The 18083-nt window shown below is 45.2% G+C and overlaps 1 protein-coding gene across 9 annotated transcripts in view; it reads left to right on the plus strand.

Annotated features, from left to right (window-relative positions):
* The first annotated feature begins 67 nt into the window (after positions 1-67).
* Positions 68-18083, plus strand: part of LOC110533378 (folliculin-interacting protein 1) — a 51414-nt gene continuing 33398 nt past the window's right edge. For 3 of the 9 annotated variants that reach the window (XM_090185875.1, XM_090185877.1, XM_090185882.1), the window contains exons 1-2: positions 10188-10482; positions 13682-13811. In XM_090185875.1, the coding sequence (XP_090042001.1) occupies positions 10472-10482; positions 13682-13811 (141 nt within the window). In that variant the 5' untranslated portion in view covers positions 10188-10471. Of the gene's footprint in view, positions 285-8935; positions 9024-10152; positions 10483-13681; positions 13812-18083 lie in introns of those variants that run through there. The other 6 variants (XM_090185873.1, XM_090185878.1, XM_090185874.1 and 3 more) reach the window with 4 other exon arrangements.

The raw sequence follows: 18083 nt of genomic DNA on the forward strand, positions 1-18083 counted from the left end.
GGTGTTTGGCTAAAAATATCATCCAATCAAGTGTTTTCGAGAAGGAGCAGTGGATCGACGTCCAATCAGACAACTGTAGTGGGTTTCCAAGCAGTTCGTGTGACTAATGCCTGTCATATGACTCTGCCACAAATGGGGTTAGTTTTAAGGAACTAAGGCTGCACTTGGATTTGGAAGAAAGCGAGACTTTCTAAAATGCCTCCAACTCTTTTTCAGAAACTTTTTAATAAAAGAAATTCAATTTCGCCGCCCCCAAGATGCAACAAAGAGGACCCCGCGTTCAGGTTTGTGCGCATGCTATCTACATTAAACTGCAAGCTATAGCTAACGTTAGCTGGCTAGTTAACGTTAGTTGAGCAGCTCATTCTCTTGTGCAAGTGGAGCAGAAGTTGTCCGGAGTATTAGGTATTAAGATACAGTTATGCAATCCGTAATATGCAACGTGTTTTAACCACCTACCGTTCTGATAACGACAGCTGTAAAATGACCTTAATTATTGCCACCTGCTAATTAAGTTAGCTAACCCACGCCAATCACATCGTGAAATCGCTTGAGAAAGACTGGGTCTTTGTAGAAAATATGGCAATGCCTCTACTGTTTTGTTGGAATCTAATGATAATATTTTGTGTTGTGCTGGACAGGGTTTCTTTGTCGCGTTTCTTGCAGTGAAATACATTATTAGAATTAGGTTTAATATCAGTGTACACAAACAACAAGAATGCATAACTAGCTAGCTACAATTCAAGATTATTATCATCACTTGGTGCCAAGTACAACGTGCATGCATGCTACTGTACCCAGTCGCAGGCACAGTAGCTCTGTACGTGCAACGGTGCACGTGACTGTTCAATGGGCCTCTGACACCTAGATGGCTGGTTAACTGATGTTGCACTGTGAAGGCTCTAAATACTGTAGTTGTGCTTTACTTTCTCTGATTACCATGAAATTACAAAGCATTGGTGGCATTGACCTTCTGTTGCTGCGCATTGGGAAATACTTTTTTTTTATAAATTCTTAAATACTGCCATGTCATTTTTTTGGGATGTCATCTGTCATGCCAAAATATTGAATGTTTGTGAATTATAGGCCTATAATTTAAATGTGAAGAAAAATGTCAGTTGGATTCTATTTGTGTCGCTCATGAGACCCCCGATGCTAAGTACCCTCACCTATGTGTGTCAACCACATTCTACAGCCAAAAATATGTCTTGTCTGTGATAGATAAATGGAGCGTAGTGCATTTTGCCCTTTGACTTCAATTGGGGCATGGCTTACTATTCCCTTTCTGGCTCACACGACAGTACATTTCTTTGGCACACAGGCTTCGTTTATCAGACATGCAGGACTGACAGACAGTTCACTGTAACACTCACTCCAGCACAGGTCTGAAGAAGCAACACTTTGGTGTCTAATTTAATTAATTTGCTTTTCTGACAGTGACACTACTCTGATACTGACACCTGTGATTGAGTCTTAAGATTTTGTGAATTACCGTTCTGAGCAAACTTCTCATCTGGAGCAGTTTGTGAGGGCGCAAACATGCTTAGGAGTGAGATGTCACTGTGCCGCCTACTTCTCAACGGCTCTTCTCTAAACCCATAGTCGTGTATCAATCTGAGACAAGTAAGGAAAAGTTCATGTTAAGGAGTCTCTGTTGGACTGGGCCTGGAACAGCACTGCCACATCAATGCACTGTCCCTCCCTAAGAATACCAGGCAGGGCAGCAGGTTGGCTGACCCTCTGAGGAAAACCTAAACGGCGCTCATATTTCCTTGGCTATGAGTGACCCAAGAGCAGCATACTGTACATTGCTGAGAGGTCCCACCCAGGGGCTTTGTTTGCTCCCCTGCCCCTGTTGCAAACTTCCTTCCTGTACCACAGCACAGCCTGAAGTGTGGACTTAACACACTGCTCCTTCCCCAGCCAGATAACTGTAGATTATGAATGCCAAACTGATATTTTCAATTTCTGTTTGTCTATTAAGCCTTTAGCTATAGTAGTGAAATTGGTTGAGAGAGGAGAAATCTATGCTCAAGTTCCTTCTCCTGGCCCTCTGCACATAGTTTCAAAACAGTGTGTGTGTCATGTGAGGGATCATCAATCATGTCTGCCAGAGTATCACATGTCTGTATTCCCCAGTCAGTCACAATCTATAAAAGTAACTGCCAGGTTAGATGAGGGAAAGTTACTGCTTTTTTTATTCCCAATGTCCTCCTTCCCCTGTTTTGAGTAATTGGTTTGGCTACCTTGTATTTAAAAAAAATAAAAAAAAATAATCTGAGTTTGGCTAGTGAGTGTGTTGCATCTCAGCAGACAGCTTGTCGACATGTTCTTCCTATACAGGCTATTTTAAGTGGCCCGGAGTTCTCAGAACAGCAATCATGGTAAAGATATATATATTTTTCTCCAGCCCCATCCCTTAATGGGAAAACTCCACCCAATCTTTTGGTATTAATTTCATTAGTCCATTGTTGACACAATCCCAAAATGTTTTGCTTGTCAGCAATCAAGTTTTCAAGATATGTAACTTTCAAAATATAGAAGTCACCCCATACTTTGCATTTTGCTTAATATGATGCTGCGTTTTGTGTCATATGATGCAAATTGCATCATGCGAGGATTTCTGTATTTTTAAAGTTACATATCATGAAAACTTGATTGCTGACAAGCAAAACATTTTGGGATTGTGTCAATGGGCAAACAAATATATATATATATATATATATATATATACTTTCCTTTAACTTAGGGCTGTCTTGTTCAACAGAAAGTTGTCAGTTCTTTTGACCAATTGTTCGGTCAAAATGTCTGACCACGTATTTCTCAATATATAGACATGTTTTTTAATAAAGTCAACTATATGCATTGTCTGATGCTTTAAGCTTACGGTGTGAAATAAGACAAATGCCTCAAGGGGGCGCAAGAGGTCTAGACCAAACTATTGTCCTCCTGACTTTCGCAGATTCTGCCATTACTCTCCTGAAGTTGCCGGTAATAGGCTACATGAGGAGTCGGCAACCTTCTCATGCGGAATGCCAATTTATCTTATTTCTACCAATCTGCTCTCCACTTATGGTTTTCATATGCACATTTTCTTGAAACAGTTTCATTTATAATGTCTTTATATCTCAATCATTGTCATGTGATTAATCAAAATTCTATCTAAATGAAAATGATACAAACCTAAAATTACTTCTATTGCCAACTATGTAAAAAAAAAAAAAATAGCCTACATAAAGCCAACAAATAACATTGCAGCCTGCCGGTAGAAAATATCCTGATGTAAATTTTTTTTTTTTTTTAAATCCTATAAATCACATTGGCTACACATGGCCTGTCTGCAACCAACTTGAAACAGTGTATCAACTTGGGTCCAGCCAAAGCTTGTGCTTTGCTAGCAACATTGTATAAAATATTCTGGGCCCACAGTTTCCTGAGCTCAGGACAGACACAGCTGTAGGCTATTTGCGCAAGGGATAAGAAGCTGTGCTGGACTTGAGCAGGAGCTCACCGGAGCTGAGTACCGGCACCTCAAATGTTCTACTGCTTGAGCTCCTGTTCCTTTTTAAATTATATTCGCTCAAAAGTGTTGTGGTGCTCCTGCACCTAAATAGAAACGGTACTAGCACCCAAAATGAGTACCGGAACATATTTCAGTCCAAGTCAAGCACTGATAAAAGTAATCAGGCCGGCCTATTTTATGACGTTTCCACTGGATCAGAGAATGACTTTTCACCTTTCACACTGAGTGTACCAGTCAAAGGTTAGGACACCTACTCATTCCAGGGTTTTTATTTTTTACTATTTTATACATTGTAGAGTAATAGTGAAGACATCAAAACTATGAAATAACACATATGGAATCATGTTGTAACCAAAAAAGTGTTAAACACATCAAAATATTTATATTTGAGATTCTTCAAATAGCCACCCTTTGTCTTGATGACAGCTTTGCAAACTCTTGGCATTCTCTCAACCAGCTTCACGAGGTAGTCACTTGGAATGCATTTAAATTAACAGGTGTTAAAAGTTAATATGTGGAATTTCTTTCTTTGAGCCAATCAGTTATGTTGGTGATATACAGAAGATAGCCCTATTTGGTAAAAGACCAAGTCCATATTATGTCAAGAAAAGCTGAAATAAGCAAAGAGATGACAGTCCATTGTTATTTTAAGACATGAAGGTCAGTCAATATGGAAAGTTTATTCAAGTGCAGTTGCAAAAACCATCAAGTGCTATGATGGAACTGGCTCTCGTGAGGACCGCCACAGGAAAGGAAGACCTGGAGTTACCTCTGCTGCAGAGGATAAGTTCATTTGAGTTATCTGCACCTATGATTGCAGCCCAAATAAATACAAACATCAACTGTTCAGAGACAGCATGAATCAGGCCTTCATGGTCAAATTGCTGCAAAGAAACCCATACTAAAGGACACCAATAAGAAACAAGCAATGGACATTAGACCGGTGGAAATCTTTCCGTTGGTCTGATGAGACCAAATTTGAGATTTATGGTTTCAAACGCCATGTCTTTGTGAGACGCCGAGTAGGTGAATGGATGATCTCCGCATGTGTGGTTCCCACCATGAAGCATGGAATAGGAGGTGTGGGGGTGCTTTGCTGGTGCCACTGTTGGTGATTTATTTAGAATTCAAGGCACACTTAACCAGCATGGCTACCACAGCATTCTGCAGCGATACGTCGTCCCATCAGGTTTGCGTTTAGTGGGACTATCATTTGTTTTTCAACAGCACACCTCCAGGCTGTGTAAGGGCTATTTGACCAAGAAGGAGAGTGATGGAGTGCTGCATCAGATGACTTGGCCTCCACAATCACCCGATCTCAACCCAATTGAGATGGTTTGGGATGAGTTGGACCGAAGAGTGAAGGAAAAGCAGCCAACAAGTGATTAGCATATGTGGGAACTCCCTTCAAGGCTGTTGTAAAAGCATTCCAGGTGAAGCTGGTTGACAGAGTTCCAAGAGTGTGCAAAGCTGTCATCAAGGCAAAGGGTGGCTACTTTGAAGAATCTAAAACATGTTGATTTGTTTCTTTTTTAGTTACTGCATGATTCCATATGTTATTTAATAGTTTTGATATCTAAACTATTATTCTACGAATATAATAGAAAAAGTCAAATTAAAGAAAAATCCATGAGTAGTAGGTGTTCTAAAACTTTTGACTGGTACTGTGTGTGTGTGTGTGTGTGTGTGTGTGTGTGTGTGTGTTTTAGTTGAGCAGTAACACAAAATAAATAACAATTGACCAGTCGACGAATTGGGGTCAGTCCTACTACCTTTACTAAAACAGGAGGGGAGGCCCTTTGTTTCAACTGCAGACTGCCCCTTTAATTAAAATACTATCCTATTCATCAGCCTATTTGTGTGAGATTTAGGCTATCAAATGTACAATTGTTTAACCTATTTGTCATATTTCTGGAACTCTTCCATGCTGTTAGTTAGCAGCACAACCAGGGTTTCTTCATAAACCACATCCAAAGCCTTTGAAAACCTGTTTTTTTGTTTTAAGTGTACCTCCATTTTTTTTCTTGGTTTTAATCTATCTTAATTCCAATTTTGGTTTTAATACTAACTTTGCCAGAAACCCTGTTTGCTGTATCCCAGAATTGTCAATAAGAGGTTGTGTCCCAAAGGGCACCATATTCCCTATATAGGCTTGTGCAATACTTTTGACTAGAGTTCTATTGGCCCTTGCTTTGACTGTGGTCTCTAAATGGATCTAAGCTAGTATGCACAAAGAGCTTTCTGATTTTGCACATACTGTCTGTTACTTTGCCTAACATTCATATGTAGCTATTGAATTATTATTACTAGGCTAACAATATCCATTGTTGATCAATAATTACTTTTAACACAGCTAATACAGTTTTTGCATAATAGGGCCATGGTACTGGCAGTGTCCTTTTGGTGTAGTGTTGCAGGGTGTGGACCATTACAGCATGATTCAGACTATGAATCATGTTTGATGTTACACTCCATAGACTGATATAAAAAGTTAAAGGCCTCTCAGAATGTAATATAGCCCTACCCTACTTCGGAGAGAGTCCCATATCATAGACGGTGTGAGGTGGCAGTGTTATCTTTAGACAGACACAGTGCTGAATTTATGGGATTATCAAATCTAACCAGAAAGTGTGCTATTACCCTGGTTCCATCCCAAATGGCACCCTATTCCCTTCATAGTGCACTACTTTTGACCAGGGCCTATAGAGCCCTGGTCAAAAGTAGGGCACTATAAAGGGAATAGGGTGCCATTTGGGATGGAATCACAGTCGTCTGAATGCCTACTTTCTTTCTCAGCGATTGAGACTGTCAGTATTGTAGGAGCTTTTATGCAGCATTTCCAATGAGGATTTATACCAGTGTTTTACCCAAAAGAGTGACTTTTCTATCTACGCAAGCCGGCACCCGTGTCTCAATGGTCAATGGTTCCAGTGGACCTGCTCTAACTTAGAGCCAAGGCATGGCCACTGGTACCTCTTCAGCTTTCATTTACATGACAATGGATAACTGTGAACTTTAACACCTTCCCACAAAGCAACAGTCCTGAATGATGCAGATGTTGTTGATCTGCTCTGGCACAAGTCTTTAGTGTCTTGAAAATAACTAGAGATGCGATGATAAACCGAAAATGACCTACAACGACATTGCCCTTCTCTTTTGCTTAGGTCGGTCATTTTTGCAGATTCCTGCAGATAAAATAAATGGTAAAAAATGCAATTGTGGGACAAAGACGGTTTTAATTACCAGGTAAAACAGAAAACCAGCAGGCTCCTTCGGCCCTTGTAGGGCAGGGGTTTCAAACTCATTCCATGGAAGGCCTAGTGCCTGCTGGTTTTGTTTTTTCCTTTCATTTAAGACCTAGACAACTAGGTGAGGGGAGTTCTTTACTCATCAGTGACCTTAATTCATCAATCAAGTTCAAAGGAGGAGTGAACCTGCAGACACTCATCCCTCCGTGGAATGAGTTTGACAATAGTTAAATGCCCCTGGCCTATGCACAATGATGTCGGCAAATTCATCTCTGGAGAGTCAGAAGTAAATCTGATCATTCTGAATCCTATTTTGACAGGTTGCACATCAAAATATAAATCATGCATTCCCTGGATATATTAGCTTACTTGTTTAATCATAGGCTGTACCATCTGTTGTCTGTCTTGGCACAAAGATACTAACTGTCCCTTTACACGAACTGTCCTTAAAAAATGGTTTATCTTTAATGAGCAAAATAGTTAACCATTTATTCACGTTACTTTAATAAAATATTTCAGTTGTGTATATTACATTAGTTTTATTGGATGACTATTTAATTTCTATGGCATCTCATCATAGAGCTGCTGTCTGACAATTACTATTTTAGTAGTTCTTCAAAGTAAATAAGGCATACTTTTATGATCACTGTGTGCCTACTGTCAATCACTTAGATCATTTATTTTCAGGTAGAGATACCTCTTGATCATGCATTCTTCTGTCTCTGTCCATGTCTGCCCCACACTAACATAACGTAGCAGGCAATAAAGAAACACACATACATTCTTCTGTCCATGTCTGCCCCACACTAACATAACGTAGCAGGCATTAAAGAAACACACATACATTCTTCTGTCTCTGTCCATGTCTGCCCCACACTAACATAACGTAGCAGGCATTAAAGAAACACACATACATTCTTCTGTCTCTGTCCATGTCTGCCCCACACTAACATAACGTAGCAGGCATTAAAGAAACACACATACATTCTTCTGTCTCTGTCCATGTCTGCCCCACACTAACATAACGTAGCAGGCATTAAAGAAACACACATACATTCTTCTGTCTCTGTCCATGTCTGCCCCACACTAACATAACGTAGCAGGCATTAAAGAAACACACATACATTCTTCTGTCTCTGTCTCTGTCCATGTCTGCCCCACACTAACATAACGTAGCAGGCATTAAAGAAACACACATACTGGACAAGTAGGTGCGCAGTGGATTATGTTCTTTGTAGTTAATGACCATGTTTTCTGCGCTAAACTTTGTATAATATTGGCCTGTTAGAAACTACAACTCCTAACTACATCGCACATTTCGGGCATGATCTGATTTATCTCTCGAAAAAAATGGCGCATTGAGTTCAGAGAAAAAAACTGAACGAAATGGAATTCAAATAATTGATCCGACATTGGTCAATTAGTTGAAAAAAAATAAATAAACTCAATAACAGTTTTCAGTTCTCGCTCAGCACTGTAACATAGAATAACTTTATTTTCCCCAGAGAGAATGTTAGTTTGGCAAGTCTGATAAGATTCAAAAAGCACTGGAGGTTGGTGGCATCATAATTGGGGAGGACGGGATCATGGTGATGGCTGGAGCGAAATAAGTGGAATGGTATCAACTACATCAAACGCATGGCTTCCATGTTTTCTGTTCCATTTGCTCCGTTCCATCCATTAATATGAGCCGTCCTCTCCTCTGCAGCCTCCACTGGTATAAAGTAAACACATTACACAACATTCTTACACACTCACGAAGGAGCATGATCCACTCAGTCATAGACACACAGACCTTGGGTTTATGATTTCCTCTGGATTCCAATCTGTTGAAAATCAGTGGTTGAACATGGTTGGCCTGGAGATGTGATGTCATCTACACATACTCATGGATCATGTGACTCATTAGATCATGTGAGTGTGGAATGCAGAAGTGAGTGCTCACCTGGCTGAAACCAAGGAGACACAACAGGTTGTCGGTCAGGTGTCTGTGAGCCAGCTAAGGTAGGGCCGTTGAAAGAAACGGTTTAGTAGTATCTAGTCATTCCTGTTGTCAAAGAAAGTAAACAGACGCTGATTTGAACATTTGAAGCCTGTGTGTGTTTAGCATCTTCTGGCTTCTCTGGGGTTGTGAGAGAATGGAGAGAGGATTCCCACTTCTTCCAGTGCCCTCTGACCCCTGCCCCAGAGAGAGGGGTTTCACATCTTGACACTCTTCGAGGGGTCACACAGACACACACACTCAGAATGGGGTGAGTGAGGTAAAAGGCCCTGACAATTTAATTTGTAGTAGGGGTCAGTGTTGTTAATGTACCACAATACTCTACCAACAAGACCAAAACAATACCACAACAAAGAAACAGGCGTATTTTCCATAGTCACAGAATGGTATTTGAACTCAGCTACTGCTCTGTTTAATCATTGGGCATCTTTTGATTTCAATATCGTTACATTAGATTGTCTTAAATTTTTTTTTTATTAATTAATCAATTATACAATTGTACAGCCAATGGGACTTTTACCAATCTAACTACAAAACAACAATGCTAGTGGTTTATTTGAATGGTAAATATCTTGATAAACTGGGTAAGTCAATACAGGTGGATGCATATTATTCATTTGGAGTGCGGTGCATACATTGAGTTATTGAGCTTGTTTCGGTTAATTTTATGGGGCAACCGATTACAAACAATCCCTTCCATTTAGGACTTATTTTATTGGCAACAGTTAGGAGAATATATAATTTTATTGTACTGATCAACATTTGCATAGAAGGAGTCTCTTCAAACTTGATCCTCTCAATCACGTGAGAAATAATTGACAGAAGTACTGAACGTAACAAATTCTAGTGATGGTGTACCGTGCAAAACTAGTAGACTGTGTGTGTGTTGCTGACAGATCCAGTTACTGTGTTGGAGTGGACAATGACGAGGGGTAAGCAGGTGTACTCTTTCACCCACAAGAAAGCGTGATTAGGCTATTCTAGCCAACCATGTCCCAAAGCAGGGTTTAATTTTCAGCCCAGAGTGTTATAATATAGCCTAGCTGGCTCGGTTCACCAGAATACTGCACTGGAAAAGTACCCGCTGTGGATTCAAAAACGACCCCCACATCAGACATATAAAAAGTGACACAAGTGTTAGTTTTTGTCTTGAAAGCACCATTATGTTTCATAGGTTGATTATCTATGACAAATCATAACGTCAATGATCTTCAGGTTGGAAAGTCAGAGCTCCAGAAAGATGCCTGAGTTTCCGACTTGGAATTCCGAGTTGGATGACTGTTCAAAATGTTTTTTCCTAGTCGGCGCTTGTTTTTTCCCCCTGGGTTCCCAGTTGTCTTGAACGCTCGGAAGTCTGATACTTCCAAGTTCCCAGTTTTGAACGACATAAGTACACAGTCACACAGTATGTGCCAATGGCCTGAGTAGCTTGTGCCAGTCCGGTGGGAGGGAGGGCTGTTTGAGGTCACAATGAGGAGGACAGATTATTCCCTGTGAAGTCCTCCAGTGGATGGCTCTGCCGGTCTCTTTCTTCAGCTTCAGAGGGGGACAAGACGCCTGCCCAGTGGGCTGTGCCTGGATGCCTTTGTCCAGCACAGCGCAAAGATCACCTGACTGTCTCATGTTGTGTGCATTTAGTTCAGTGCTATTCTTAGCCACGCTCTGGGGGAGTGTAGGGGAAAGACTGGCAGACGCACAATGATGCCCAGGTACCCAGTAATATTTACTCAGCTTGATGCTTTTTGTGTGCATAATTGTTGTTGGGTTTTTGTGATACTGTTTTAGGCTTTGACTGTGGTGGATTTGAATGTGGTTAGAATTCCTAACTGGATTGTATTTTCAGCTTCACAGAGCACTGCGGAGTGTGTGTTGTGCTTTGATCTACTAGTTGTTCAGCTGCGTTGCTATAGATTTACACAATTGGGGGGGGGGACATTACTACTAGAGGAGGCCAATGGCTTGCTGTTATTGAGCCAATGACTATCCATTTAAAACCATGTCTTGGAAGAATGTGTGTGTGTGTGTTTTTTTCCCAGGGGCCGCTGCTACATTAATATAAGGGAAACACTGGTGTAAATCTGCGGCTGTGTTATGCAATTTAATGTGGTGGAGATTTGGTTCTCTGACGACTTAGAGTTGCTTCTCTATTTGGAACCAGTGTTTACCGCCTTTTAGTCAAAGGCTGTCTGTCTTCTGGCATTTTTAGGGAGTTTACTTTGGCACTGCAAGGCTCCGGCTCCTCACGCATTTCTTATTTGTAGCTCTGATTGATAGACTTGGTATATAAGGAAATTGTTGTTGTTATTACAAAGGCTAAATAGTAGTACATTTCAAACAATCACAAACTAGGGAGAGATAGAGGAACACTTGTATGCTTTGAGAGATGGCTACTACAAGGAAATGAATATGTTGTTTATACAGTAGGCCTTTTGTGTAGGCTCTTTTTATAGGCTCAGTCCTCATTGAGGTCAGTGCTGCTGTATGTAACAGTCTTGTAGTCATGTGCTGATGCTTTTATGAATGGCTCTGCTGATGTCTGACTGTCACAGGGTCTGTTTCCTTGTTTCTCTCTCTCGGTCTCTGTCTCTCTGTCCCTAGTTAAATGATACAAAGTTCAAAAACTGCTTCACTTTCTCGTCTACTGACTACTGTTCTGATAAGATAGAGGGCTGATTTGACTCAATTGAGTATCCTAGCTGCAGAAATGATTTGCAAAGCTCATTTTGCATGTTTTGTTTTTGTGGTCTGTTCTGTTTGTTAAGCTGAATCGTATTACTTCCTAGGTTATATGAGAAGATGGTTATCAAAGCAGCATGCTGAGCAGTAATAATGTGCTCCTGAAACATTGACAGGGGCTCTAGGCTGGCGGGACTGTCATTGGATCCCATAATGTAGGCTGTACAGTATTTACGTCACACTGCCTAAAACTCCAGGCCACAGTGAGACTAGTTGGATATGAATAGCCTAATGTGTGTTGGTGACAAATCTGTTCTTCATCCGTCAGTGAATACCTCATGCATGCCTCAGAGCGGACATCATTGATGACTTAGTTGTCTGGGGGGGAATAGGTTTCTGAACAGATGGAGCTGTGGAAAACCTGGGCTGTCTCAGGGTGCGTCCCAAATCGGACCCCCCCAGAGCAGAGCAGAGGTCAAAAGTAGTGCACTATATAGGGTGCCATTTGGGATGAAGGCAGAGTGTTTGACAAGGTATTCTGCTCTGCTCTCTACATTTGGGATGGGAATATTCTTGGCGTGCCTTTAAAATGCTGATTCATCCCAGGGTAGGCCTCATGGACAAGGCTGGAACTCTGACGTCCTTTACTGAGTCCAAGGATGATGACTATGATGTACCATCATTCGCTTTCTAGCCTTCATTTCTTGAATCTTGTTTTTCGTTTACCTCCTCGATCAGTGCTGTCATTGAGTGAAGGTTTGATGATAGGCACGTAGAGGGGCCATTGAACCCAGATAATTGTGAGGACCCTGACACATAATTCAATCCACATTATATACAGCCATTATGTGTTAGGCTAATGTGATACCAATTATCAAAACATTTGAAATTAGCAATCAGCAATGGAGAATTTGATTAAAAGTTCCTTTATCAATCAATCAAATGTATTATAAAAAAAAAGTTTTACATCAGCAGATGTCACAAAGTGCTTATGCAGAAACCCAGCCTAAAACCCCAAAGAGCAAGCGATGTAGGTGCATGGTGGCTAGGAAAAACTCCCAAGAAAGGCAGGAACCTAGGAAAAAATCTAGAGTGGAACCAGGCTCTGAGGGGTGGCCAGTCCCCTTCTGGCTATGCCTGGTGGAGATTATAACAGTACACGACCATTTAAGGCTAGATCATTCTTCAAGATGTTCAAACGCTCATAGATGACCAGCAGTGTCAAATAATAGTCACAGTGGTTATGAAGGGTGCAACAGGTCAGCACCTCAGGAGTAAATGTCAGTTGGCTTTTCATAGCCAAGCATTTAGAGGTCGAGACAGCAGGTGCGGTAGAGCGAGAGAGGGTCGAGACAGCAGGTCCGGGATAAGGTAGCAGGCCCGGTGAACAGAAACTTTATCAGCAGTACGAGCAGGTGGACTGAGGACTGGGACAGCCAGGAGTTGCCAGGCCAGGTAGTCCTGAGGCAGGGTTTTAGGGCTCAGGTCCTCTGGGAGGGGAGAGCGAGAGAGGGAGATGGGAGAATTAGAGGGGGCATACTTAAGATCCCACAGGACACCAGATAAGACAGGAGAAAAACACCAGTTAGGACAGACTGACCCTGGTGGGTGGCCATAGCCGTCTCTGTTCCCCCCTGTGGTGGAGGCTGGTGGGTGGCCATAGCTGTCTCTGTTCCCCCCTGTGGTGGAGGCTGGTGGGTGGCCATAGCTGTCTCTGTTCCACCCTGTGGTGGAGGCTGGTGGGTGGCCATAGCCGTCTCTGTTCCCCCCTGTGGTGGAGGCTGGTGGGTGGCCATAGCTGTCTCTGTTCCCCCCTGTGGTGGAGGCTGGTGGGTGGCCATAGCTGTCTCTGCTTCCCATCAGGCAGGCGATGGTATGAGGGACGGAATGGCAGCAATGGTACGACTGTTGGCCCTGCCAGGCCCACCGACCCAAAGGGCTGACGGATTAAGAGAGCTTTTTAGCCAACTGTCAGTCCATCACTGTCACCTCTCTTTACTTTTTATGATTATTCATACTTTATGTAACCAGACACCGTTTAGTTTGATGGCCTTTGTTACTCTGTCTGTGTGAGGACAGGTCTGACTGGGGAATGTCTGTCTGTACATGCTGCTGATGTTTTCAGACTCAGTTTGCTAGTTTTAGTAGAAGGTCTTCATTCATTGTTAGTAGTGCCAGCGTGATCATATGTTTCATGCTTGTCCTCTCTCCTCCCTCACTTTCTCTCTCCAGCTGGTCATCCCCACAGCTGGACCCTAGCCAGATCAGATTGATACTGTACCAAGACTGTGAGCGACGGGGGAGAAATGTCCTCTTCGATTCCAGTTCCAAAAAGAGGAGCGCAGAGGAAGCCCCTGCCTCGGTGAGTGACGTGTGTATCTGACTGACAAGGGGTGTTTAATGGGGCAGTACACCACAATGTGGGGAAATAGGAAACTCTGTCTAAAGCTCCTCCTGTGGCTTTATTAAACAGGGCTTAACCGGGTTGAGCTGGAGCTCTGATCTCAATACGAGTAGCCTCATCCGAGACCCGCCACTGACTTGTAAAGCATTCTCCCAGACTCACATGACCGCAGTCTCTGTTTCTGACTGCTGACTGACTCTCTCTCTCACTTCAGCCTTTTTGTCATTGTGCTGTCATGGGTTACTTGCTGCAATCTACTGTGATGTTGACAACGCCCATCTGCTTGACCTGTATCACCCATATGTGTCCAAATAGAATGTGCATATTTACTTTAACCTGTTCTAAATCCTTGTTGTACATGTTTATTGTTTTACGTGCAATTTGTTTATTGGATAAGGGCGAGAGAGGGAGTGAGCTAGAGAGGGGAGAGCAAGCCTAGAGAGCGAGAGAGAGAGAGAGAGGGAGTGAGCTAGAGAGGGGAGAGCAAGCCTAGAGAGAGGGGAGAGAGAGCCTAGAGAGAGAGGGAGTGAGCTAGAGAGGGGAGAGAGAGCCTAGAGAGAGAGGGAGTGAGCTAGAGAGGGGAGAGCAAGCCTAGAGAGAGAGAGAGAGAGAGAGAGAGGGAGTGAGCTAGAGAGGGGAGAGCAAGCCTAGAGAGAGAGAGAGAGAGGGAGTGAGCTAGAGAGGGGAGAGCAAGCCTAGAGAGAGGAGAGAGGGAGTGAGCTAGAGAGGGGAGAGAGAGCCTAGAGAGAGAGGGAGTGAGCTAGAGAGGGGAGAGCAAGCCTAGAGAGAGAGGGAGAGAGGGAGAGAGAGAGGGAGTGAGCTAGAGAGGGGAGAGCAAGCCTAGAGAGAGGGGAGAGAGAGCCTAGAGAGAGAGGGAGTGAGCTAGAGGGGAGAGAGCCTAGAGAGAGAGGGAGTGAGCTAGAAAGGGGAGAGAGAGCCTAGAGAGAGAGAGGGAGTGAGCTAGAGAGGGGAGAGCAAGCCTAGAGAGAGAGGGGGTGAGCTAGAGAGGGGAGAGCAAGCCTAGAGAGAGAGAGAGAGAGAGGGAGTGAGCTAGAGAGGGGAGAGAGAGCCTAGAGAGAGAGAGGGAGTGAGCTAGAAAGGGGAGAGCAAGCCTAGAGAGAGAGGGGGTGAGCTAGAGAGGGGAGAGCAAGCCTAGAGAGAGAGAGAGAGAGGGAGTGAGCTAGAGAGGGGAGAGAGCCTAGAGAGAGAGGGGAGAGCAAGCCTAGAGAGAGAGGGGAGTGAGCTAGAGAGGGGAGAGCAAGCCTAGAGAGAGAGGGGAGTGAGCTAGAGAGGGGAGAGCAAGCCTAGAGAGAGAGAGAGGGGAGTGAGCTAGAGAGGGGAGAGGAAGCCTAGAGAGAGAGGGAGTGATCTAGAGAGGGGAGAGGAAGCCTAGAGAGAGAGGGAGTGAGCTAGAGAGGGGAGAGCAAGCCTAGAGAGAGCGAGAGGGAGTGAGCTAGAGAGGGGAGAGCAAGCCTAGAGAGGGGAGAGCAAGCCTAGAGAGGGGAGAGCAAGCCTAGAGAGAGAGAGAGAGGGAGTGAGCTAGAGAGGGGAGAGCAAGCCTAGAGAGAGAGAGAGAGAGAGAGAGAGGGGAGAGCAAGCCTAGAGAGAGGGGAGAGAGAGCCTAGAGAGAGAGGGAGTGAGCTAGAGAGGGGAGAGAGAGCCTAGAGAGAGGGGGAATGAGCTAGAGAGGGGAGAGAGAGCCTAGAGAGAGAGAGAGGGAGTGAGGTAGAGAGGGGAGAGAGCCTAGAGAGAGAGGGAGTGAGCTAGAGAGGGGAGAGAGAGCCTAGAGAGAGAGGGAGTGAGCTAGAGAGGGGAGAGAGAGCCTAGAGAGAGAGAGAGAGGGAGTGAGGTAGAGAGGGGAGAGAGCCTAGAGAGAGAGGGAGTGAGCTAGAGAGGGGAGAGAGAGCCTAGAGAGAGAGGGGAGTGAGCTAGAGAGGGGAGAGCAAGCCTAGAGAGAGAGAGAGGGAGTGAGCTAGAGAGGGGAGAGCAAGCCTAGAGAGAGAGGGAGTGAGCTAGAGAGGGGAGAGCAAGCCTAGAGAGAGAGGGAGTGAGCTAGAGAGGGGAGAGCAAGCCTAGAGAGAGAGGGAGTGAGCTAGAGAGGGGAGAGCAAGCCGAGAGGGAGTGAGCTAGAGAGGGGAGAGCAAGCCTAGAGAGAGAGGGGAGTGAGCTAGAGAGGGGAGAGCAAGCCTAGAGAGAGAGAGAGGGGAGTGAGCTAGAGAGGGGAGAGGAAGCCTAGAGAGAGAGGGAGTGATCTAGAGAGGGGAGAGGAAGCCTAGAGAGAGAGGGAGTGAGCTAGAGAGGGGAGAGCAAGCCTAGAGAGAGCGAGAGGGAGTGAGCTAGAGAGGGGAGAGCAAGCCTAGAGAGGGGAGAGCAAGCCTAGAGAGGGGAGAGCAAGCCTAGAGAGAGAGAGAGAGGGAGTGAGCTAGAGAGGGGAGAGCAAGCCTAGAGAGAGAGAGAGAGAGAGAGAGAGAGAGAGGGGAGAGCAAGCCTAGAGAGAGGGGAGAGAGAGCCTAGAGAGAGAGGGAGTGAGCTAGAGAGGGGAGAGAGAGCCTAGAGAGAGGGGGAATGAGCTAGAGAGGGGAGAGAGAGCCTAGAGAGAGAGAGAGGGAGTGAGGTAGAGAGGGGAGAGAGCCTAGAGAGAGAGGGAGTGAGCTAGAGAGGGGAGAGAGAGCCTAGAGAGAGAGGGAGTGAGCTAGAGAGGGGAGAGAGAGCCTAGAGAGAGAGAGAGAGGGAGTGAGGTAGAGAGGGGAGAGAGCCTAGAGAGAGAGGGAGTGAGCTAGAGAGGGGAGAGAGAGCCTAGAGAGAGAGGGGAGTGAGCTAGAGAGGGGAGAGCAAGCCTAGAGAGAGAGAGAGGGAGTGAGCTAGAGAGGGGAGAGCAAGCCTAGAGAGAGAGGGAGTGAGCTAGAGAGGGGAGAGCAAGCCTAGAGAGAGAGGGAGTGAGCTAGAGAGGGGAGAGCAAGCCTAGAGAGAGAGGGAGTGAGCTAGAGAGGGGAGAGCAAGCCGAGAGGGAGTGAGCTAGAGAGGGGAGAGCAGGCCTAGAGGGAGAGAGAGGGAGTGAGCTAGAGAGAGGAGAGCAAGCCTAGAGAGGGAGTGAGTTAGAGAGGGGAGAGCAAGCCTAGAGAGAGAAGGAGTGAGTTAGAGAGGGGAGAGAGAGCCTAGAGAGAGAGAGTGAGTGAGCTAGAGAGGGGAGAGCAAGCCTAGAGAGAGAGAGAGGGAGTGAGCTAGAGAGGGGAAAGCAAGCCTAGAGAGAGGGAGTTAGCTAGAGAGGGGAAAGCAAGCCTAGAGAGAGAGGGAGGGAGTGAGCTAGAGAGGGGAGAGCAAGCCTAGAGAGAGAGGGAGTGAGCTAGAGAGGAGAGAGCAAGCCTAGGGAGAGAGAGAGAGGGAGTGAGCTAGAGAGGGGAAAGCAAGCCTAGAGAGAGGGAGTTAGCTAGAGAGGGGAAAGCAAGCCTAGAGAGAGAGGGAGGGAGTGAGCTAGAGAGGGGAGAGCAAGCCTAGAGAGAGAGGGAGGGAGTGAGCTAGAGAGGGGAGCGCAAGCCTAGAGAGAGAGTGAGCTAGAGAGGGGAGAGGGAGTAAGCTAGAGAGGGGAGAGGGAGTGAGCTAGAGAGGGGAGAGGGAGGGAGGGAGCTAGAGCGGGGTAGAGCGAGAGGGAGGTAGGGAGAGGGAGGTAGGGCTAGAGGGAGGGCTAGAGGGGGGTAGGGCTAGAGGGGGATAGTGCTAGAGGGGGGGCTAGGGCTCGAGGGGGCTAGGGCTCGAGGGGGCTAGGGCGAGGGGGTAGAGCTAGAGTTGGGTAGAGGGAGGTAGGGCTAGAGCTGGGTAGAGGGAGGTAGGGCTAGAGCTGGGTAGAGGGAGGTAGGGCTAGAGCTGGGTAGAGGGAGGTAGGGCTAGAGCTGGGTAGAGGGAGGTAGTGGTTGCAATTCCAGCTCACCAGTTCCTGAGGAAGTCCTATGACAGCCATTCACATGTTCCAGCCTTTGTCTTCTCTATCGGGGCAGGCCAGACATTTGTTTGATGCGACCCATTACCGTAGCAAAGAAAGGCATGCAGTCCACAAAAGCATTCCAGTGCAAAATAGGGTGCTATTCTCTGGCACGTCACATGGGGGAAAGCAGATTGGAGTGTATTTTTCATTTGTATGGATTTGTGACTAACGGATAGAACATTGTATGCTCTGACATCAGTCATTTCAAGAGGTAGAGAAAGCCTGTGTAAATACTGTGTGTTGGTTGTGTT

This window comes from Oncorhynchus mykiss, chromosome 10 (assembly GCF_057628025.1).
Source record: "Oncorhynchus mykiss isolate SJ-2025 chromosome 10, ASM5762802v1, whole genome shotgun sequence".
Lineage (NCBI taxonomy): Eukaryota > Metazoa > Chordata > Actinopteri > Salmoniformes > Salmonidae > Oncorhynchus > Oncorhynchus mykiss.